The sequence below is a fragment of the Pongo abelii genome, chromosome 5, assembly GCF_028885655.2.
Source record: "Pongo abelii isolate AG06213 chromosome 5, NHGRI_mPonAbe1-v2.0_pri, whole genome shotgun sequence".
Classification (NCBI taxonomy): domain Eukaryota; kingdom Metazoa; phylum Chordata; class Mammalia; order Primates; family Hominidae; genus Pongo; species Pongo abelii.
The window spans coordinates 17,051,358-17,074,623 of NC_071990.2; the positions used below are offsets into that span (position 1 = coordinate 17,051,358).

Consider the following 23,266-nt stretch of genomic DNA (forward strand, 5'->3'; position numbering starts at 1 on the left):
TGTTCCTAGACTGAAAATTCCTTGATAAAATGAGGCCAGTGTTTCTTTTCTTCTGTACTTGATTGTCTAATGGACTTTGTCTTGATTCTTCTCCTTCATTTTCCTCCTCACTTCTTTCTCCTGTCTTCCATTTTTCTTTTCTATTTTCTGTTTTTGCAGTAATGATTTAATATTCAGAGGTGTTCTACATCTTTGCTACTCAAAGTCTGGTTGTATTTATTACCTATGGTTTTTTTTAACATAGCTAGTTGAATTGTAAGTTTATATACTTTAATTTTAATAACAGCTGTATTTAACAACTGGGGCCAAATTTCCTGTTAATCGGCTCTCATCAGCCCTAACAGACACCTAGAAAAAGGGCATTTTCACAACTTCGGATATGTTAACTTAAAAAACACACACAGTATCTAGAAATGTGGAAAGGAGAGAAAACTTCATTTCTTATAAAGGGTTACAGCCTGCAAGGTGGCCATCCTTCAGGCTGGGAAGCTTGCCTCGTGCAAAGACCAGAGACAGGTGCTTCAAAGGAGTAGGGGTTGGGGTAACAGCTTTATCCTGAACCGGCTGGCTAAACGTACATATTCAACAGGTTGTAGGAGGAGCTATGAATATTCATAAAGGTAGTTCGGATGCATATGTATTAAATTAACATGCATGTTAACATATGACCCCATGTTCACTTTGGGGTGATTTAACATTTGAATGTATTAAAATTAAGTCCTATATATCAAAAGGTCTTTTGAGGACATGAAGCATGCAAGTCCATAACCTCTGTCAACTGGTCAGAAACAGTCCATGGTCGCTGGTCTTCTTACCAGCAGAAAGTTACTGAAATTGATCTCTTGTCCAATCAAAGCTGTAGTTAGGGCTGGTGTCGCAGGAGGTCAGTTAGTCAGAGCCTGTGAGCTGGATAAGCTGTAATTGTTTCAATATTGCTTATTTCCGGCCAGTGCTTGTTTAGCTGCTAAAGAGAAAGAAAAACTTCATAGCAAGATTAGAACATAGTTTCTTCTTTAAATGTAGAGGTGTATGACTTAACCATTGCCTTAGGTCCTATTTATAATTTGGTATGTTACTGCCACGAAAGTTCTGTCAATCTTCTTTTTTTTTTTTTGAGATGGAGTCTCGCTCTGTCACCCAGGCTGGATGGAGTGCAATGGCGCCATCTCGGTTCACTGCACTCTCCACCTTCCGGGTTCAAGCAATTCTCCCTGCCTCAGCCTCCCAAGTTTCTGGGATTACAGACACCCACCACCACGCCCGCTAATTTTTGTAATTTTAGTACAGATGGTGATTCACCAGGTTGGCCAGGTTGGTCTTGAACTCCTGACCTAAGGTGATCCACCTGCCTTGGCCTCCCAAAGGGCTGGGATTACAGGTGTGAGCCACCGCCTGTTCTGCCAATCTTCTGGTCTCTATTTTAACATTAATGCTGATCAGTTGTCGTGTCTAAACCAAGGCAGTATAAAAAAAAAAAAAAAAAAAGGCATGTCTGACCTCTCATTCCGTCATAACCAGGAACTTGGTTTTTAAGTTGTTCTGGGATCCCCTTGGCTCAGATGGGGTCTGTTCAGTCTATGGTGGGCTTAGGATTTTATATTAGTTTACACAGTGTAGTCCTAGGATGCTGCAGACGACACCTGCACAACACACTTGGGTACCACCTACTCGTTCTCAGCAAATTTCTGTTCACGGAGAGCCTTAAAAGAAAAAAAAAAAAAAAAAAAAAGTTGTGTGCAGTATTTTACCCTTAGAGTTCTACAAACATCCATTTAACTTGCTCAAGAACATTTTATTGGTGTTCTTTGTGTTGGAATATTCTAATCGAGAATTTCCCCCAGTTTCCAGTTGGGGCATTACATGTGACACCCATGAGTTAATACTATCAGAGCTGTTCCCCCAACACCATTTTAGCTTTGTTTCAACTCTTCATTCAATAAATCTTCAATGTTTCTTGCTCCATAATTATAATACTTTGAGTTGAGTTTCATTTCCTCGTCTTTCCTCTTCCTCAATTTTAGTAAAACGAAAATTGACAGCAACATCCAATAACAGTGAAATGAGTTTAAATGCTGTAAGTAATCGGCTTCCTATCACAGAGATGAGCATTAGTTTCCTTGGAAGGACCCAGGATTTTTACACCTCCAAGAATCCTCAGTTGTACTTTCCTGGTATTGTGGTGACACAGAGAAACTGAGTCAGGCCACCTAGTTCCTCATCCTACCTTCATTAACTAGCTTCCCGTTGACCTTGGGAAAGTCACTCAACTTCTCTAAAACTAAAAAAAAAGAGTTGATAGGAGACCTCTAAGATTCCTTTTAGTTCCTGTTTTAATTCTTTTTAAAAATAAAAATTAAGATTAAAAGAAAATATCCGGAAAAGACAAACTTGTTCCTCATTTGAGCAGTCTTCCTGGTCTGCCTTTTTTGACGGATAACACCTTCTTGATTTAATTCTCTGCTAGAAATATGCATAGCCATGCTCTTTCCATACAGCCTAACAGCTCATAAAATGCACCTGCCATTAAAATGATTTGCGTGACCCATCTGGCGGCTGCTGAGCTGTTTATGGTCCTATCCGCTTTTCTCCATCGTGTGGGTTTCTGTTTCTGCGACCGTCTTTCTGAGGTCGCTTTGTGCCACTGCCTTCTGGTGCTGTCGGGGCCGCCTCCACTCCGTCCTCCGGCTCTCAACAGCCGTCTCTGCGACTGGACACCTGCCTCGCATTCCACACGATCACCTTCACTACGGACAGTGTCTAAAAACAAGGATGTGGTCCAGGCACCAGGGGGAGGGGCGTGTCACACACACCGTGTCTTACAAAGAGGAAAAATAAGAGGTTCCCGCAAAATGCTTGCGACTCTGGTACTTTTCAAAGTAACGCAGCCAGGCAGCGGGCCTTCCCCCGGCCCCTCGCTCTGGATAGGGCTGCCATTTTCATCCTAGCTGTGATTTAGACGCCTCCAACCTTCTAGTTTTCAGTTACCAGAGTCCCATCTCCGCCCAGGTCCCGGGTCTGCATGACGTAATTTATTGTGGCAACCATTCCTGGAGGCTGCCCAGAAACCCAGTGCGTCCGGCCCGGGGTTTAAGCGCGGGAAGTGGGAGAGGAGGGTGGCGCCCGAGCGCAGGGGCAGGGGCGCAGGGCGCAGGAGCGCGGGACCACCGGCGCCGGAGCGCGGCAGGGAGCGCTCGCGGGGGCGCACAGCAGCCAAGCCCGCGGAGGAGGAGCGCGCGCGCGCAGCATGGGCTGCGGACCTTCCCAGCCTGCTGAAGACCGCAGACGTGTACCCGCGCCCAAGAAGGGCTGGAAAGAGGGATTCAAGGTAATAAATAAATAAATAAATAAACAAACAAACAGACAGACAGACATAAAGCCTTTTGCCTGGGAGGTCTCGCGATTCCCACGCTTGGGGGCGACAAGAGTTGGCTGGAGCAGGGTCGGTCGAGGCTAGTTAACAGGTGGTAGCAACTTTATTCTACCGGTGTTTAACTGCTGTCTTAACCGGGTCTAGACAGATGGATGGATAAATATCAAAATATATCTATTTATATCGATAGAGAGTATAGATACAGATATATGGCTATAGGATCAATTTTGAGAGCCTTTGGTGTTTAAAGAGATTGCGAAGGTGGTCACACCCCAGGGCAGAGGCAAGGAATAACCGGATGAGCAGCATGTTCTGCACAGAGCTAGGGTTGACCGTGATTCTCGAGGGAAGGTTAGAGTCCCTAGGAACTGCCGTATACTATTGGCTTCTGAAAAATAGGCCCTTTGGTCTTTTCTTAAAGCTGGGAGAGATCTCAGAACCTATCTGGCTGCGTCCCCTCGATTCATAGATGAGGATCATGAGGCCCAGAGAGATAGGCGACTTGTCTGAGGCTGCACAGCTAATTTGGGGGCACAGCGAAGGTAGAATTTAGTTTTCAAGAGTTTCGTTCCAATATTCTTTTCCCTAATTCCTCAAAGTTGCATGCCCTGTAATTCTTCTAGAGACATTATGGGGAATTTTTTCCAGAGCGAGACCTAGAGGGATGAATTGGTTGAGCAGAAATGAGGTCCATGATTTCTTTGCATCCTTACCACCCTCCAGATTCCACAGACAGCGCTAGCAACCCTCAAGGGTTCACCTAAGAGGGGTTACACCGAAAGATAAGGCTACCATATAATTTATCATCAAAATTATGCTTTTAAGAGTGAAAGGGAACCTATTAATACATTTTCCCAAAGACCCTGGCCGAAGCACAGCAAATTGGGACTTATGGCCACCTTTCCGAAGGGTCATTTTTGGAGCTGCTGTTCAAAGAGCACACACTTGGTCTCAACAGGCACTGTGCAAGACACTATTAAGTGCCAGTTGCAGCACCTACTTCATGTGGGGCACATCTGTTGGGCTCTTGGAGTACATTTTGAAACAAGCAAACCAGAATCTAGTGAAGGCTGACTCCACATTTAGTACCTGGTGCCCTGGGGAAAGCCTGTGCCCAAATGGCCACCCATCTTAACACTGTTTTCTGCTTTCCATCCTAAAACTGCCACTGTCTCTGTATAGGGACCCATTACTTTTTTTTTTTTTTTTTTTGGTGTTCTGTCACCCAGGCTGGAGTGCAATGGCACGATCTCAGCTCACTGCAACCTCCGTCCCCCGGGTTCAAGCAATTCTCCTGCCTCAGCCTCCTGAGTAGCTGGGATGACAGGCGTGCACCAACACGCCCGGCTAATTTTTATATTTTTATTAGAGACAGAGTTTCTTCATGTTGGTCAGGCTGGTCTCGAACTCCTGACCTCATGATCCACCGGCCCCAGCCTCCCAAAGTGCTGGGATTACTGGTGTAACTCACCGCACCCCGCTAGGACCCATTACCTTTTATGGGGTATTTCTGCCTCTCCTGCCAGGATCCTAACAAATTTCTCCTCCAGACTGCCACCTATCTTGCCAAGGGAAAAATTTCTCTTCGTGTGCAAAACCCTTTAGTTTATAATCTATCCTGTCCCTCTAATGTCATCCTCTTCTCTTGTCTTCTGCCAGTGCCTATCACTCATGGGCTCTTGGGTCTGCTAAGCCAAATGACTCTCAGGGCTCAGTTCTTCCAGGCTTCTCACACCTCCATGCCTTTACCTGTGCCATTCCCTCTTCCTGAGATGCCCTCCCTGGGACCCTCTCCTATTGGCCTGGTGAACTCATGATCACTTTGGACTAATACGTAGAAATACTTTTTTCTCCCATTTTTCAAAAATACATTAATGTCACTTAAAAGTGCTAATCCATTGTTTTTGTCCCCTTTTTCATACAAAAATCTTTCTTTTATTTTTTATTTATTTTGCTGGCCTGATTACATATAAGACTTCAACAGAAGGAAATGTGTTTCTTTTCTCGCCATTATCATTTGTTCCATCTCATGGTTACTGCTGAAACTAATTTCGTTGCATAGCATAGGAGGGGATGCTAAAAACCAGTCCTCACCGAGCGTCAAATACAAGATGTCTTCTGGGCCAAGCCATTCCAAGGCCCAGGAGGGTTCCTGGGTTTCTACCTAAATTTCTTGGGTAAGATAATTATCACTTCTCACTTGGATTTTTGTACAAGTCTCCTAATTGCTCTCCCTGGAACCTTTTTCTACTTCCTGCTCCACCTGACCACCTCCTCTAATCATCCTCATGACCTCCAGAAGGATCCTTCTCAAATAAAATCTGATTATCTCAGTCCTCTGTTGAAAAGAAGTCACCAACCCACCAGGTAGGACACATAAACCCACGGTCAAGAGTATGACAAGCTAGGTTTGATTTCTAGATTTATTATTTATTTGTTGTGTGACCTTTTTCAAGTTATTTAACCTCCCTGTGCCCCAGTTTTCTTATTTGTAAAATGAGGGCAGTAATAATATACATAGTGGGGCCTCTCTATCTGTGGGTTCCACATTTAGGGATACAAGAAGCACGGCTGGAAAATATTTTTTTTTAAAAAACTGTACTGAACATGTACAGACTTTTTTCTTGTTATTTTGCCTTAAACATACAGTACAACAACTATTTACATAGCATTAACATTGTTTTAGGTATTTATGAATAATCTACAGATGATTTAAGTCATACAGAAGGATGTGCATAGATTATATGCAAATACTACACCATTTTCTATAGAGGACTTGAACATCCATGGGTTTTGGTATCCAAGGGAGGTCCTGGAACCAATCCCCCACTAATGCTGGGGATGACTGTACTTATTTTATAGAGTTGTTGTGAGGGTTAAATAAACTCAATATAGGTAAAGTGCTCATACCAACGCCTGACGCAGAATAAGTGCCTGATGTAAATTATTTCAATTATTATTATAAGATAAAATCCTGGCCGGGTGCGGTGGCTCATGCCTGTAATCCCAGCACTTTGGGAGGCCGAAGCAGGCGGATCACCTGAGGTCAGGAGTTCGAGACCAACCTGACCAACATGGAGAAACCCTATCTCTACTAAAAATAAAAAATTAGCCGGGCGTGATGGCACATGCCTGTAATCCCACCTATTTGGGGGGCTGAGGCAGGAGAATAGCTTGAACCCGGGAGGCGGAGATTGCGAGGTGAGCTGAGATCATGCCACTGCACTCCAGCCTGGGCAACAAGAACAAAACTCTGTCTCAAAAAATAAAATAAAATACCTGTAATCCCAGCACTTTGGGAGGCCGAGGCGGGCAGATCACAAGGTCAGGAGATCGAGACCATCCTGGCTAACACGGTGAAACCCCGTCTACGTCTCTACTAAAAATAGAAAAATTAGCCGGGTGTGATGGCGGGCTTCTGTAGTCCCAGCTACTCCGGAGGCTGAGGCAGGAGAATGGCGTGAACCTGGGAGGCGGAACTTGCAGTGAGCCAAGATGGCGCCACTGCACTCCAGCCTGGGCGAAAGAGCCAGACTCGTCTCAAAAATAAAATAAAGATAAAATCCTAAATCCTTACTTAGCATGCTGTCCTGGCCCATCCTGGAGCTGACTTCTGCTAACTCCTCCAGTCTTGTCTCTCCCCACACTCACACCCTAGACAAACCTTAGGACTTGTTCCCCAGGCCCATTCTGTCCCTAGCTCCATGCCTTTGCACCTACTGTTTCCTCTCCTTCCAGACTTTTCCTTCTCCCTCTCTTGGGTCACATGATAAATGTGTACCCATTTTACAAGACACTCGAGGTCACTGCTCCTGAAGCTCTTCATGACCTCCCACCCCCAACCTCTGCCACCATGCTGGCAGGGTTGATCTTATACCTTCTACTATCATATTTCAAAGCATTTTATTATATGTGTTTGTTTCTATATTTGCCTTTCATCCTATGCGGTTACCTCCTTGAGGACAGGCACTGTTTTTTAATCTTTGTATCTCCAATTCTTACTACACTGCCTGATACTGATCAGGCACTAATGAATCTTTCTTGAGCAAATGCATGTCCCTCCTGGTTCCAAGATTCCTTAATGTCTTCTTGTCTCCTAGTAGCATAACTAGACTAATGACAGTCTGCAAGGAGGAAATTCAATTTTAAAATAACCTGAAAATAGACTGAGATTCGACTCATGCATATACCTTCTTTCCTAGCCCCAAGCACTTGACTTTGGAAATCTGATCTGGGAAAGGTATGATTATTATTAATTAAACACTCGATAGCTATTGGTATAATAATAATTTCTTTCACAGCTTTCATAAATGCATAAGGCTTAGGGTTCAGTAGTTCAGCAGGATCTTTAAAATGAAATGAACGTGTTTGCTTGCATGAAATATTTATGTTTCTTAGTAACATGACTTTAAAATATTCTAAGTCAAATTTCTTGAGACCTATATACAGACTTCCCCTTCACTTTTACTTTAGTCTAAAGTGGTGAGAAGATACAGTAATAAAATAATGCATAATAATAAGAAAAGCATGGAAAACTTCTTAGTTGGAGAAATGTTATTCTTCTATAAGAATAACTCAAAATTCTTGCCTGTTATAAAAGAGGAGAGGCTGGATTGGAATAGATGGTCTCCAAGGACCCTGCATAGTTTTTTCCTAATACCTGATAAGAAAATTCTAGTTGATTGTCAGTAAAGGGGAGTAAATTACTTCTTAAAAATCAAATTTTGAAGAAATTCTTCTTATATGTCTATAGACAAATATATTCACAAAATACATCTACTAATAATTTGACTTAAGAAGGTTTTAACTCCAGGGAGCCTTGACAAATTATTCCCTTCAAGCTTTTTGGTAAATATGTTTCCCAAAAGCTATAGAACAAATGTAGTACATCCATACCAAAAAACAAATAAGCAAAAACACACAACAAACAAACAAAAAACACCTGTCCGTAGTTTAAGCAATACCTTATTTGGAATGCTGATTATTTCTGTGCATAGCTGTTATCTTATAATTCACAACTTTTAAATTCTACTTAAAATTGATAAAAAGTTTATCCCTGAGACACTGAGGTATGAAATAAAGTTCATAAAATGTAGAAACACATTGAATCTGTACCGTCAAGGAAAAAATAGAACATTCCACTCACCATCCCATCCCCTCCCCAAGTATCATTACTTATATAATAATGGAGGTGACTTCTTTTCTTCTTCTTTCTTCCTTCTTTCTTCTTCTTCTGAGACAGGGTCTCACTCTGTCACCCAAGTTGAAGTGCAGTGGTGCAATCACGGCTCTCTGCAGCCTCAACCTCCCCTGGCTCAGGAGATCCTCTCACTTTAGCCTGCTGAGTAGCTGGGAATACAAGCATGAGCCAACACGCTTGGCTAATTTTTGATATTTTGTAGAGATGAGTTTGGCCATGTTGCCAAGGCTTAATGTAGGTATACTTCTTACTGGTGTGAAAATATAAATTCTTCATGTATGTGTAGAATAAGAACACTGCTATATCCCTGAGAGGCATAGATCTAATTAACTTATAAATATGTCTGGTCTTTAAACTATGTCTGTTCTCAAGTCTACACTCATTATGAAATTGGGTTAAAATTTCCAGAATGTGTTACACATGGGTAAGATATTTGAAAGACATTCTGAGTTTTCAAAAGAGAAGAACCTTAAATTTCTGCTCTGGTTTATGTTGTTTCATGATAAAAGACTGTGTTTTGTCTGCTACAATTTAGGTTTTGGTCACCAGCAGAGCTCAAAGGCAGACTGTCTCTAAGTAAGAACAGATGGGTAGAGATCCTTGCTAAGGCCTGGATTCCAAATCCAAGTAGTTATAGTAGCTTTGATAACACAATTGTGAGGTCACTGAGGTTGTGGTATTTAAATCTATGCCAAGTTGTAATGTACAGAAAGTCTTTGTGAAAAGCCATCGTTTAGACTGAAAATATTCAAATTTGCTCTCAATTCCAACGTGGGCATTTTGCTATTGTTGTTGTTGTTACTATCGTTAAATCATTAAATTTTTCCATTTGGAAAAAGTCCAAGAGTCTTTCAAGAGTCTCCACTTGGAAATGTTAAATGACAAAACTGGACCCTGTTTGTAACTCAGTGCTTCTCTAGGATCAAAAAATGATGGATCTGCAAACCAAAATAAACTTGTGAAAATACTTGTCTTACCGTCACTGTAGATATTGGCTTTTAGTAGTTTATTTGGAAAGAAGGAAAACAGTGTTCAATATGACTTACATGATGTGCATCTTTACCTTTAGCATGAACTGTGAGCATCAGATATGGTCTCCTTCCTGTTCTGTTCTTTTCTTTTCTTTTCTTTTTTTTGAGATGAAGATGGAGTCTCGCTGTGGCCCAGACTAGAGTGCAGTGGTGCAATCTCGGCTCACCGCAACCTCCACCTCTCGATTTCAAGTGATTCTCCTGCCTCAGCTTCCTGAGTAGCTGAGATTACAGGTGCCTACAGCCACACCCAGCTAATTTTTGTATTTTTATTGGAGATGGGGTTTTGCCATGTTGGCCAGACTAGTCTCGAACTCCTGACCTCAGGTGATCTGCCTGCCTCGGCCTCCCAATCTCCTTTTCTTTTGTTATATGTTTTATATATGTATAAAACACACATATATATAACATATGCACATATGTTACATGTAATATGTTGTATGTAAAGACTCTTTTCTTGGTTCTGCTTACTCTACAGGGACAGGATGGGCAGTAACTGTGTCCATAAAGAAGGACAGATGGACGGAGACAGAGAAAAGCACATCGTTGCTTTTAGGCTTTCTCTTTGTGCCAATTCCCGTTTCATATCCACTGAGTTTTTGATTACTTTCTTGTTTGTTTGGTTGGTTTTTCATTATTTCCCATGTAGCCCTGAGAGACAAAACTAATTAACCCTCAACACAATGAACTGATATTGGTTTAGCTGGAGTTATCATTTTGCGTAAACACAGTGATAAGGAGCTATGTAACTCCCACTACAAGCATGCAAGAATCCCTAACTGAATTATGAAAACCTGATCATGACAGACACCACCATAACCTAGCCATTGTGATCCCTACTTAGCCTCTGAGGAACTTCAAACATTAGAGTAATTCCAGAAAGTGGTTAACACATGCTTGTATATATTTTTTAAATTTGTATGACTTTTACTGTGAAAGTACCAAGAGTTTCATGACAAGGCCTTATTTTTAATTCATTTTTCTTAAAGAAAACATTTCCTGCCTAGAGTCATAATTTTAGAGCCAGAGGACCTCCCGTCTTCAAACTGAAGCTTTGAGAGGTTGCTTCTCACAGTACACTTTCTAATATTTCTGGACCCACTTCTTTCCCCTATTTTCGCTGCCACCATCTTTGCTTATGTTTAATCACTTCTCACCTTGACAACTGCAATAATTGCAACTGATCGCCATGTTCTGTTCCTTCTATCCACTCCTGTCACTTGCAGGAACCCAAAAGTGATTTTTCTAGAAAACCCTTCTGATGATTTTCATTTATTTCCATGGATAAAAATCCTACACAGGATTCCTGTTGCATTCAAAATAGAATCAATCTCCTTTGCTTGTCACAAAATACTTCCCTTTTTCACCTCAGTGCCTTCCACTGTCTACCCCAATCTGTTTCTGCTACACTGGAAGAATTCATGTTCCTGGACACACAATATGGTTTCATTTCTCTGTCTTGTGTATGCTGTTTCCCCTGCCTAGAATGTCCTTTTCTCCTTGTCCACTGGAAGCTCATTTATCAAGAACCAATTCAGGCATTTTTTCTTCTTTCATACCTTTTGCTCCCTCCAACAAGATACAAACTTTTCTCACAGTACAGCAAGGCTTTGCCGCAGAGAGTGGGAGGTTGGGTATGGCGTCACGTGCCTGTAGTTCTAGCTACTGGAGAGACCAAGGCAGGAGGATTGCTTGAATCCATGCACTTTGATTGTGCCTGTGAATAGCCCCTGCACCCCAGCCTGGGCAACATACGGAGACCCTGTCTCTAAAAAAAAGAGTAGGAAGTGGAGGGCAGACTCCCAAGGCCCTTCAAAGACTCGGCAGGAAAGAAAAGTGCCCCTTGGGCCAAAAAGTCAAATCAACAGACATTAAATGAGTCCGGTCGCGGTGGCTCATGTCTGTAATCCCACACTTTGGGAGGCCGAGGTGGGCGGATCACGAGGTCAGGAATTCGAGACCAGCCTGGCCAACATGGTGAAACCCTGTCTCTACTAAAAATACAAAAATTAGCCAGGCGTGGTGGTGCGCGCCTGTAATCCCAGCTATTCGGAAGGCTGAGGCAGGAGAATCACTTGAACCCGAGAGGCAGAGGTTGCAGTGAGCCGAGATCGCACCACTGCACTCAAGCCTGGGTGACAGAGCAAGACTCTGTCTCAAAAAAAAAAAATAGACATTAAAAGAATCCTGGGAAGACATTACCAAGTGGAAGATGCATGTGTTCTTTGTGTTCTTATCTCTTCTGGAGACACTGAGGAGACTTCCTGTGGTATGTGTGTCTTAGATGGAGAAGACCTTGATAGCATCCGTTGAAATGAGAAGTGGGAAACTTGCAATGAAAGAGGGCCAGCACCTGGAGAGAGAAGACATGATAGTCAGGGGAGATACGATAAAAGTTTTTCTGAACACATTAGCATTTAAAATTTACTTACTCTAAAAATAAATGACAGTTCTTTAAATTAAATTAATTCAGCTTTGTGAAAAACTCATTACATTGTTCTTATTTTGCTGTGGAACTGTGAAAAATTTAACAAGGACCAGCATTTTGTCATCAATGGTTTACTAAATCACCAAGAGGCCATTTTTATGCTTTGTTTTGACCTATTTACAAGCAATGGAACTGTGGTTTGAAGAAATAGACTCCTTGAATGGAGAAGGTGGGATTATAAATTAGTGCAGTATTTATGGAGGGCATTCTGGAAACACATATTAACATAAAATGTGCATATCCTTAGACCCAGCATATCCACATCCAGGAATGTATTCTCATGGAATGATTGGATGGGTTCACGGGTTCACAGTGATGTATATTCACAGATATTATTCCAACACAGTTTATAATATTGAAAAGTTAGAAACACCTACATATCCTTCAGTAGGACTTGGTTAAATACATTGTGGCATAGTTACATAATGAGCTCTAATGCCATCATCAGATAAGTAGCTACTCCTTATTGCTAAATAGAATGAGGTAGACCTATATATGTTGACATAGGTAAATGTTTCTTATATACTGTTAAGCAGGTTACAGAAATATAATATAATTTAATATGTAATTCTTATTATTTTTAAAACAGCTTTATTAAAGTATAATTCATATGATTCACCTACTGTCTTAGTCTGTTTGTGCTGCTATAACAGAATACCATGGACGGGGTAAATTACAAAATACAGAAATTTCTTTCTCATAGGAAGTCCAAGATCAAGGCAATGGAAGGTTTGATTATCTGGTGAGGGCTGTCCTTCTGTGTCCTCACGTGGCAGAAAAGCAGAGCAAGTTAGCTGAAGCTGTGTGAAGCTTCTCTTTTTAAACACCTTAATCCCATTAATGAGGGAGTATCCCGCATGGCCTAATCAACTCTGAAAGTTCCCACCTCTTAATATTATCATATTGGTAACACCTGAATTTGAAAGGGACACATTCAAATCATAGCATCCATTTAAAATGTACAGTTGACAGCCATTACCACAATCTAATTTTAGAACAATTTTGCCCCCTGCAAAGAAATGGCTACCCATTAATAGTCAATCCTCGTTTCCCCACCCTAAGCAATCAATAAATCTATCTTCTGTTTCTATAAATTTGCCTATTCTCAATATGAATGGCCTTTGTGATTGGCTTTTTTCACTTAGCATAATATTTCCAAGTATCATCTATGTTGCAACATATGTCAGTGTTTAATTTCTTTTTCTTGCCAAATAATATTCCTTTGGATGACTGTACCGCATTTTATTTATACATTCATCAGCTGATGGACACTTGGGTTATTTCCACTTTTGCGGTGTTATAAATAATAATTGTGAATATTTGTGTGCAGGTTTTTTGCAAGAACAGATGTTATTTTGCTTGGGTACACACTTAGGGGTGAAATTTCTGGGTCACATGGTAACTCTATGTTTAACTTTTGAAGAGCTCTCAAAGTGTTTTCTAAAGTGCTGCACCATTTCACATTTGCTCAGCAATATATGAGGGTTCCAATTTCTCCGCATCCTCACCAACACTTGTTATTATGGGTTGTTTTCATTATAGTTATCCTAGGGGATATGAAGTGGTATCTCACTGTGGTTTTGATTTGCATTCCTCTACTGATTAATAATATTGAACATCTTCTCGTGTGATTATTGGCCAGTTCCAATTTATTTTTAAAGGTTATGTGAGCAAATACATCTGGGCAATGATATGCTAAAATGTTAGTAGTGCTTCTGTCTAGAAGATATTGTTTCTTATTTTCTACTGTGTTTCTCTATCAATCAAGGTTCTACCAGAGGGAAAGAACCAGTAGGATAGATGGACAGATAGATAGGTAGATAGGTAAATTGTAAGGAATTGGCTGATACAGTCATGAAGGCTGGCTAGGAAAATCAAAATCCACAGGATAGGGCAGGTAGTCAAAAAGAACAGCCTGGAGTTGAAGCTGCAGTTCACAGGCAAATTTCCTCTTCCTCAGGAAGACCTCAGTTCTACTCTTGAATCTTGAAGCCTTTCAATTGACTGGATGAAACCTGCCCAGATTATCAAGGGTAATCTCCTTTACTTAAAGTCAATTGATTATATATATTAACCACATCTACAAACCACATTTATGGTAACACCAAGATTTGTGTTTGACAGAATAACTGGATACTATAGCCTAGCCCAGTTAACACATAAAACTGACCATTGCAATTCTCTTATATTATTCAATTATTTTTTACAATAAGTCTGCATCACTTTTTTTTTTTTTGAGATAGGGTTTCACCACCTTGCCCAGGCTGGTCTCGAACTCCTGGGCTCCAGCGATCCCCCCTCCCCAGCCTCCCAAAGTGCTGAGGTTACAGGCGTGAGCCACCACATCCAGCCTGTATTACTTTTTTAATCAGCAAAAACAATATAGCTTCATTATTATAAATTGTTTTAATACCATAGTACCTCTACTCTCACACTCAATGCTGAACTTGTCTATCTTGGTATCCTCCAGAATGCTCAGCATAGTAGCTCTTACCTGGTAGATGCCTATTAGATACTATATTAGTTTTCTATTGCTGCTATAGCCAATTCACACAAATTTAGTGGCTTAAAACAGTAGTTGCCAACCTTTTTGGCACCAGGGACCAGTTTTGTGGAAGACAGTTTTTCCATGGACCAGGGTTGGGGGGATGGTTTCAGGATGACTCTACAGCATTGCCTCTATTGTGTACTTTATTTCTATTATTATAACATTGTAATATATAATGAAATAATTATACAACTCACCAAAATGTAGAATCAGTGGGAGCCTTGAGCTTGTCTTCCTGCAACTAGACAGTCCCATCTGGGGGTAATGAAAAATAGTGACAGATTATCAGGCATTAGGTTCTTTTTTTTTTTTTTTTGAGATGGAGTTTCACTCTTGTAGCCCAAGCTGGAATGCAGTGGCACCATCTCGGCTCACTGCAACCTCTGCCTCCTGGGTTCTCCTGCCTCAGCCTCCCAAGTAGCTCAGATTACAGGTGCCTGCCACCACGCTCAGCTAATTTTTTCTGTTTTTAGTAGAGACAGGGTTTCACCATGTTGGGCAGGCTGGTCTCGAATTCCTGACCTCAGGTGATCCACCCGCCTCGGCCTCCCAAAGTGCTGGGATTACAGACGTGAGCTGCTGCGCCCAGCCGCATTAGATTCTTACAAGGAGTACACAACCTAGATCCCTCGCAATGTGCAGTTCACAATAGGGTTTGTGCTCCTGTGAGAATCTAATGTCACTGCTGATCTGACAGGAGGCAGAGCTCTGGGGGTAATGTGAGTGATGAGGAGCAGCTGCAAATAAAGATGAAGCTTCGCTGGCTAGCCCGCTTCTCACCTCCTGCTCTGCAGCCCAGTTCCTAACAGGCCATGGACCAGTACTGGTATGTGGCCCGGGGGGTTGGGGACCTCGATCTATGGCTTCCTGGGTATTATACAGCCCACCACAGATACTAGCTGGCTAAATATTCACAAAGCAGACCCTGCAACATTGTTTTTATTTACCAAGAAATCTTGACTCTAACAAAACTGTTCCCTTTTCACAGGCTGATGTCGGTGCGCCTCATACTGGGGAAAATTGCAGCCCCCAGATGGAAGCTGCTCTGACCAAGAATACTGTGGACATTGCAGAAGGCCTGGAACAAGTCCAGATGGGAAGCTTACCTGGAACCATGTCAGAAAATTCTCCATCTCCTAGTGAAAGAAACAGAAGAGTAAATTCAGGTAACCTCCCTCTGCCCCCATTCACGTAGATCTTCACAAAATACTGTGTCTCTAAATACGTTTACAAGGTTTATTTGGTGGACCTTTTATCATTGCTTTCTGGGCCATGGAGTACATTAAATGGCAGTGCTTTTGTCTCTGAAACATTAGAATTTAGCCTTAGGCCTTCATTATGTGAGTAAATAATGCTAAGCATTAATCTTCTTGTCGATGAAGTAATTAAGACCATCTTTTAAAAAAAAAACTAAGAGGCTTTATTGGGAGTTAAAGCCAGACTTTAGGAATGGGACTTGCACAGTTCAAAGGAATTTAAACTCCCACGATGATAACATCTTTCCAAGGGAAAGTTCTACATTTACAAAAATAAATAAAACCTACAATAAACTGTTTTCCCTGTCTTTTCCCATCCAAAGTATCAGCAAATATACAACAAAAGAATCTTTCAGAAATGTGAAAGAGGTAGTTATGACTTACTTGTGCTATTTAGAAACTATTTGTAGGTTTTCCTATGGTGTGTTTTCCCTTGACTTGAGTTACCGCCTGGTGTCGATTTAAGTCATCTTATTTATATTCGGTCAGCCTTTGAAACATATTGAACTTCACAGCCCTCAAGGAAAAGTACTCTTTTTATTTCAGGGGGGGAAGACTTTTCCTCCCCATCACTGTTGTTTCTTCTCTAGGTACAAGTTGGGATTGGAAAACAGATGGGTTCATACATGTGATTCTATTTCTTGAACTTCCCTGGCACACTCAGGTTATCACAGATTTTCTATTCACCCTCCCCTTGCTGTTCTGATGTAGTCAGTGTGACCTCAGAGAATGACTAGGAGGTTGAGGAATGCAGCACAGGAACGGACTCTCCCTCCCTTCTATGTGTTAGGTTGACAAATACATTTTTTTCTTTCCAATAATTTTGTTGATGCAACTTCCCTCTAGACAGCAACATGAATGCTAAATATCAGTGTTGGTCACAGACTTCAGAGTGTCAGGCAGACAGGGACCTGGTGACCCAGAACAGTCAGTGCTACCAGCTGTGTGTATAATGTTAAAGGTGGCATGAAGAGGGTGACAGGTAAGCAGAAGGGTGTTGAGAGAGAACAGCTAGGGAGGAAGTCAGCCACCAAAGTAGATGTTTCTAAAATGCAGCGTCAAGGAGTCCTCAGGAAGCATCTTACCGCAGAGTGAGTAGGACCTAGTACCCTGAACTTTCTATTTGTCCTCTGCCCAGTTTTCTCTCTCTGTCTCAGCCCTTGGCATCCTCCTTTTTGTGTCTCTGCTCTTCAAATCTGCAGAGTATACTTCTTTTTTTTTGAGACAGAGTCTTTCTCTGTCAACCAGGCTGGAGTGCAATGGTGCAATCTCCACTCACTGCAACCTCCACCTCCCAGGTTCAAGCAGTACTCCTGCCTCAGCCTTCTGAGTAGCTGGGATTACAATAATGCACCACCATGCCCGGCTAATTTTTGTATTTTTAGTAGAGACGGGGTTTCACCATGTTGGCCAGGCTGGTCTCGAACTCCTGACCTCAAGTGATCCACCCGCCTCAGCCTACCAAAGTGTTGGGATTACAGGCATGAGCCACTGCACCTGACCCTGCAGAGTATATTTCTTAAGACTATCAAGTTTCACACTAACATTCCCCAAGTGTTTCCTTGTTTAAAAACTTTTTATTTCGTATAATTTCAGAGTCAAGAAAAGGTGCAAAAAACAAAGAACACCTATATTCTTTCACTCAGATTCCCCAAATGTTAGCCTTCTGCCACATTGCATTATGATATCCCCCCTTATGCAAGTAGATTTTTTTCTGTTAATAAGTTACAGACATAATGCCACTTTGCTTTCACATACTCCAGTGTGTATTTCCTAAAAACAAGGAAACTCTTTGCATAATCACTATACAAGGATCAAAATTGGGAAATTACCCTTTTTTTGTTTGTTTTTTTGAAATGGAGTTTTGCTCTTGTTGCCCAGGCTGGAGTGCAATGACGCCATCTCGACTCACTGCAACCTCCGCCTCCCAGGTTCAAGCAATTCTCCTGCCTCAGCCTCCTGAGTAGCTGGGATTACAGGCACCCGCCACCATGCCTGGCTAATTTTTGTATTTTTAGCAGAGACGGGGTTTCATCATATTGGTCAGTCTGGCCTCGAACTCCTGACTTCAGGTGATCCGCCCACCTTGGCCTCTCAAAGTGCTGGGATTACAGGCATGAGCCACCACGCCCGGCCAGGAAATTACCTTTGATGTAGTACTATTATCTCATCTATAGGTCATATTCAAATTTTGTCAATTGTCTCACAACTGTTCTTTATAAATGAATTTCTGACTCAGGATCTATCTAATCCAGGATCACATGTTTAATTTAGTCATCTATGGTCTTTAGTCTTCTTTAATCTGAACAACTCCTCAGCTTTTCTTAGTCTTTTATGACCTTGATATATTTGGAAAGTACAAAACATTTATTTTGCAGAATGTTTATCAATTTGGGTTTGTTTGAGCTTTTCTCCTGATTGGATTTGGGTTACACATATTTTTTTTTTTGGAGACAGAGTCTCGTTCTGTCACCCAGGCTGGAGTGCAGTGGTGCAGTCTCAGCTCACTGCAACCTCCGCCTCCCAGATTCAAGCAAGCAATTCTGTCTGCCTCAGCCTCTCGACTAGCTGGGATTACAGGTGCCCGCCACCACACTCGGCTTTTTTTTTTTTTTTTTTAGTAGAGACGGGGTTTCACCATGTTGGCCAGGCTGGTCTTGAACTCCTGACCTCAGGTGATCCACCTGCCTTGGCCTCCCAAAGTGCTGGGATTACAGGCATGAGCCAGGGTTACACAATTTTAGCAAGAATACCAAAAATGATATTGTGTCTTTCTTAATACATCAAATTAGGAGGTACATTATGTCTATATTCAACTCATTATGTTTATGGGGTTTTTGCTATGCAAAAGTTTATTTTTAATCTAGTAACATTATAAATGTTTAAAATTCAATTTGGATTTTGAGTCACAGTTAGAAAGCCTTTCCCTACACCAAGGTTAAAGATAAATTCACCCGTGTTTTCTTGTATAATTTCACTTTTTACACTTATGCTTATGAGGAGTTTCCGATGACATCAGAAAATGTGAACATAAATGTTAGCTAGATAGGAAATGAAACTGTATGTTCAGTATGATGTCAAATTTACAAAAATAAAATTTTGTATATTAACAATGGTAATCTCTGGGTGGTGAAAGCATGGACTTTTTTTAATCTTTTACTAGTTTCTGTATTTTCTAAATTTACTACAGTAACTATCACTTTTATAATCAAAAAGAAGCACAACATGGTTTTTAAACAATCCCCAATATTCTCCAATGTCCCAAGAAAGCATGAAAATTAGTTGAAATGACTGACATATTCCAGGAATCTCTGTATAAGTTAGCTGCTGTAAATATCAAGCCAAACACTTTAGAGAACTCCAGAAAGAATGGATCAGAATGGTTACGATAATTTTATTATGTTAGCGACAGATGTCAAACATGACATTCCTTTTAGAAACATCCTGGGAGATAAATGAACCACTGACAGTGGAACCACTTACATGACCTATTTGGGAGGAGAACAGTGGGACAGTTGAGAGCATGAGTGTTGGAGCCTAGCAGACTTGGATGTAGCCCTGGATAACACACATGCTACCTGTATCACCTTGAGTAAGTTAATTAGCTTCTCTCACATCAGTGTTTATTTCTAAAGTAGGGATAATAATAGCACTCTCAGAGTTGATGTTTGCATTTGATGACATACAGTGTATCAAGTACTCAGTATAGTGCAGGTGCCTAAGTGCTCAGTAAATGGTCATTGTTATTATATTGACCCTTCCAGACAAGGCCACCTTCTTCTTTTTTTTTTTTTTTTTTTTTTTGAGACAGAATTTCACTTTTGTTGCCCAGGTTGGAGTGCAATGGCATGATCTCGGCTCACTGCAACCTCCGCCTCCCAGGTTCAAGCGATTCTCCTGCCTCAGCCTCCCTAGTAGCTGGGATTATAGGCATGTGCCACCATGCCTGGCTAATTTTGTATTTTTAGTAGAGACGGGGTTTCTCCATGTTGGTCAGGCTGGTCTCGAACTCCCGACCTCAGGTGATCCACCCGCTTCAGCCTCCCAAAGTGCTGGGATTACAGGCATGAGCCACCGCGCCCAGCTAAGGCCACCCTCTAACCAAAAAATCATTCCAGTTCCTTGAAGGAGATTCACCACTGACCTTTTCATTGAAATCTTCTCCATTGTTTCAAGTTTCTAGTTGACCTCCCCGTACAACATGTTTTACTACCCCATGCCAAAATCTGTACAGAGCACTTTAAAATGAGAAGCGGCTCTATTACAAACACTTGCAAGAGTAGAAAAAGCAGCACTGGACAGATACTGAGATAGGAGGAAAACTGTTGGAGTTACTTGCAGTGGCCAATCCTAGAAATCTCTTATACCGGAGAGGTTAATATGCTGAAGTGAGAGGCATCTGATTAGTGTGTGTGTGTGTCTGTGTGTGTGTGTTTTCTATCTTCCCAGCACAAATTCATGAAAAGTCTCATTGCTAACCATTGAGATTAGAAATTTTCGCTGGGTGAAGTGGCTCATGCCTATAATCCCAGCACTTCGGGAGGCTGAGGCGGGCAAATCATCTGAGGTCAGGAGTTCGAGACCAGCCTGTCCAACATGGTGAAATCCCATCTCTACTAAAAATACAAAAATTAGGCATGGTGGCACACACCTGTAGTCCCAGCTACTTGGGAGGCTGAGACAGGAGAATCACTTGAACCCGGGAGGAGGAGGTTGCAGTGAGCTGAGATCTCGCCATTGCACTCCAGCCTGGGTGACAAGAGTGAAAGTTCATCTCAAAAAAAAAAAAAAAAAGAAAGAAATTTTTGTGGGAAGATGCCATCCACTAAATGGAATGGACTAGATTCCTATCAGGACTTCCTGATGATGTCAGCATAGAAAATAGCTCATTTCTCAGGACTTCCCATTGCACTGTTACTGACAGGAAAAGCAAAACTGTCTTTGGCCCAACAGGCCAGCACCCTTTATTTTATAATGTGATGGCATAAACTCGGCTGCTTATTTGCTTATTTATATAATTGGATGATTTGTAATGGGGAAGCCTCTTTCATTAGTGCAGCTTATAAAGACTCCCCCATAAACTGTTTCAGTGCTCATTTTTAGAATCATGAATAAAAATTTAGCTGATATCACTCTAACTCCAATTCTGATTTGGTTCAAAGACTCTTTTCAAAAAGGCATACTTTTACTTATGTAGACTTAGCAGATGGCGTAATTATAAACTTAGGGTTGCAGAACTAGAAGTCTCTTGGCAACATCACGCTGTTTATCCTTTGTATACAAAGCATGGAAACCAAACCACAACTCAAAGAATCACCAAGAGTATCTGATTCTTAGCTGTGGTTTAGCTTCATAATTAGTCCAACAAACCAACGTCGTCGTACCCAAGTGTATGAGTGTTGTTACAACAAAAAGGCAGTCCACAGCAGCACACAGAAAGGCTTTTTGTTATCTTAATATGTGATCTGCTAAGTAAACAGTATATTATGTTGATGTGTATCCTCTGTAAGAACATGAAGAATTTGAACTTCAAAGGATCACAAAGACTTATAATAGAAATATATTAAGTGTTGAAACTAAGATCTAATTAAGTAGCATGGTTTAGAAGGCATCCATTTAGCGTTTGATTGAAAAAAATCTTCATTCTTAAATTTTGCTTTCTTTTTTCTTTTCTTCTTTTTTGGAATACCTAGTGACCAATGGATTAATCAATAAACCCCAACCCCTAGACAGTCGAGAGAGACAGAAGTCATCAGATATCCTGGAGGAACTAATTGTTCAAGGAATTATACAAAGCCACAGCAAAGTATTTAGAAATGGAGAATCATATGATGTCACGGCAAGTAATTTTATAATTAACATTAGCTTATAGTTAAAATTAGCATAAAATATGATTGATCATGAGTCATTATTTCCAGCATATGCAAATTACAATACAGATAACAGCATTTATTTAAGTCAGATTTTTCTCCCTTAAATTCCCCCCACACCTCTGCACACCATCTTGTATGGTTTGGTTCTGTGCTCCCACCCAAATCTCACCTTGAATTGTAATCCTCAGGTCTGAAGGGCGGGACCAGGTGGAGGTAATTGAATCATGGAGGTGGTTTCCCCTATGCTGTTCTCATGATAGTGAGTGAGTCTCACAAAATCTGATGGTTTTATGAGTGTCTGGCATTTCCCCTGCTTGCACTCATTCTCTCTCCTACTGCCTTGTGAAGAGGTGCCTTCCACCATGATTGTAAGTTTCCTGAGGCCTTCCAAGCCATGTAGAACTCTGAATCAATTAAACCTCTTTTTTTTATAAATTACCCAGTCTCAGGTATTTCCTTATAGAAATGTGAAAACAGACTAATACACCATCCTTTTTTGTGGACTCAGAGATTGCTCCAATTATTAATGATTAATTGATCCAGTAAAACATGTATTGGGTTTTACTAAATTTGAGAAACAATAGGCCCCACTGAATAACATACTTTCATTCTTTCAACAATTTTTCTTGAGCACTACCTATGTAACAGGCATTGTACAGGGCATTAGAAATGTAAAACTGAATCTGATTTATTCAGTAAGAAAATAGGCCTGACAAGTGTTTGAGGTGATGGATATGCTAATTACCCTGACTTGATCATTACACATGTATCAAAACATCATACTGTGCCCTATAAATATATACAATTATGTGTCCATTAAAAATAAAGTAAAACTTTAAAAAAGAAAATAAATAGGCCTAAATGCCAAAGCTAAAACAAATATGGCTATACATTTATCCATAGGCACACCCCAAAATCAAACATGAGGAATTAAATAGAATTCTAGAAATTGCTGTACTATTATTTTTCTTTGTTAATTTATCCTGATTAATCTGTCATAGTTTTTCTTCAGCATGAATAATATTTTTACTCTGATTTTAACTAGCTTGCCTAAAGTCTAGAGTTCTAAATTTTTTTTTTTTTTTTTTTGAGATGGAGTCTTGCTTTGTCACCCAGGCTAGAGTGCAGTGGCACGATCTTGGCTCACTGCAACCTCTGCCTCCTGGGTTCAAGTGATTCTCCTGCCTCAGCCTCCCAGGCAGCTGGGGTTACAGGTGCCCGCCATCACGACCAGCTAATTTTTGTATTTTTAGTAGAGATAGGATTTCACCATCTTGACCAGGATGGTGTTGAACTCCTGACCTCGTGATCCACCTGCCTTGGCCTCCCAAAGTGATGGGATTACAGGTGTGAGCCACTGCACCTGACTGAATTCTAAATTTTTAAATAAATTCTGTATAAACCTGTGAAGAAGATAGCAGACTTAGGTGTTGCTGTTATTTTGTTTTGTTTTCTTGTTTGTTTGGGTTTTTTTTTTTTAAGCCAATGCTCCCAGGCACT

The 23,266-nt window shown here is 41.0% G+C and overlaps 1 protein-coding gene and 1 long non-coding RNA gene across 2 annotated transcripts in view; one reads left to right on the forward strand and one right to left on the reverse strand.

Annotated features, from left to right (window-relative positions):
- Positions 1-634: 634 nt before the first annotated feature.
- On the reverse strand, positions 635-8,580 carry LOC134761608 (uncharacterized). Its single transcript, XR_010140518.1, has 3 exons — positions 8,517-8,580; positions 1,498-1,700; positions 635-964 (listed from the first exon to the last, which is right to left on the reverse strand). It is a non-coding gene; the product is annotated as an uncharacterized LOC134761608 (long non-coding RNA).
- Positions 3,004-23,266, forward strand: part of STMND1 (stathmin domain containing 1) — a 29,312-nt gene continuing 9,049 nt past the window's right edge. Inside the window, exons 1-3 of the mRNA XM_009241447.4 lie at positions 3,004-3,325; positions 15,626-15,803; positions 21,587-21,732. Of these exons, the coding sequence (XP_009239722.3) occupies positions 3,245-3,325; positions 15,626-15,803; positions 21,587-21,732 (405 nt within the window). The 5' untranslated portion in view covers positions 3,004-3,244. The remainder of the gene's footprint in view (positions 3,326-15,625; positions 15,804-21,586; positions 21,733-23,266) is intronic.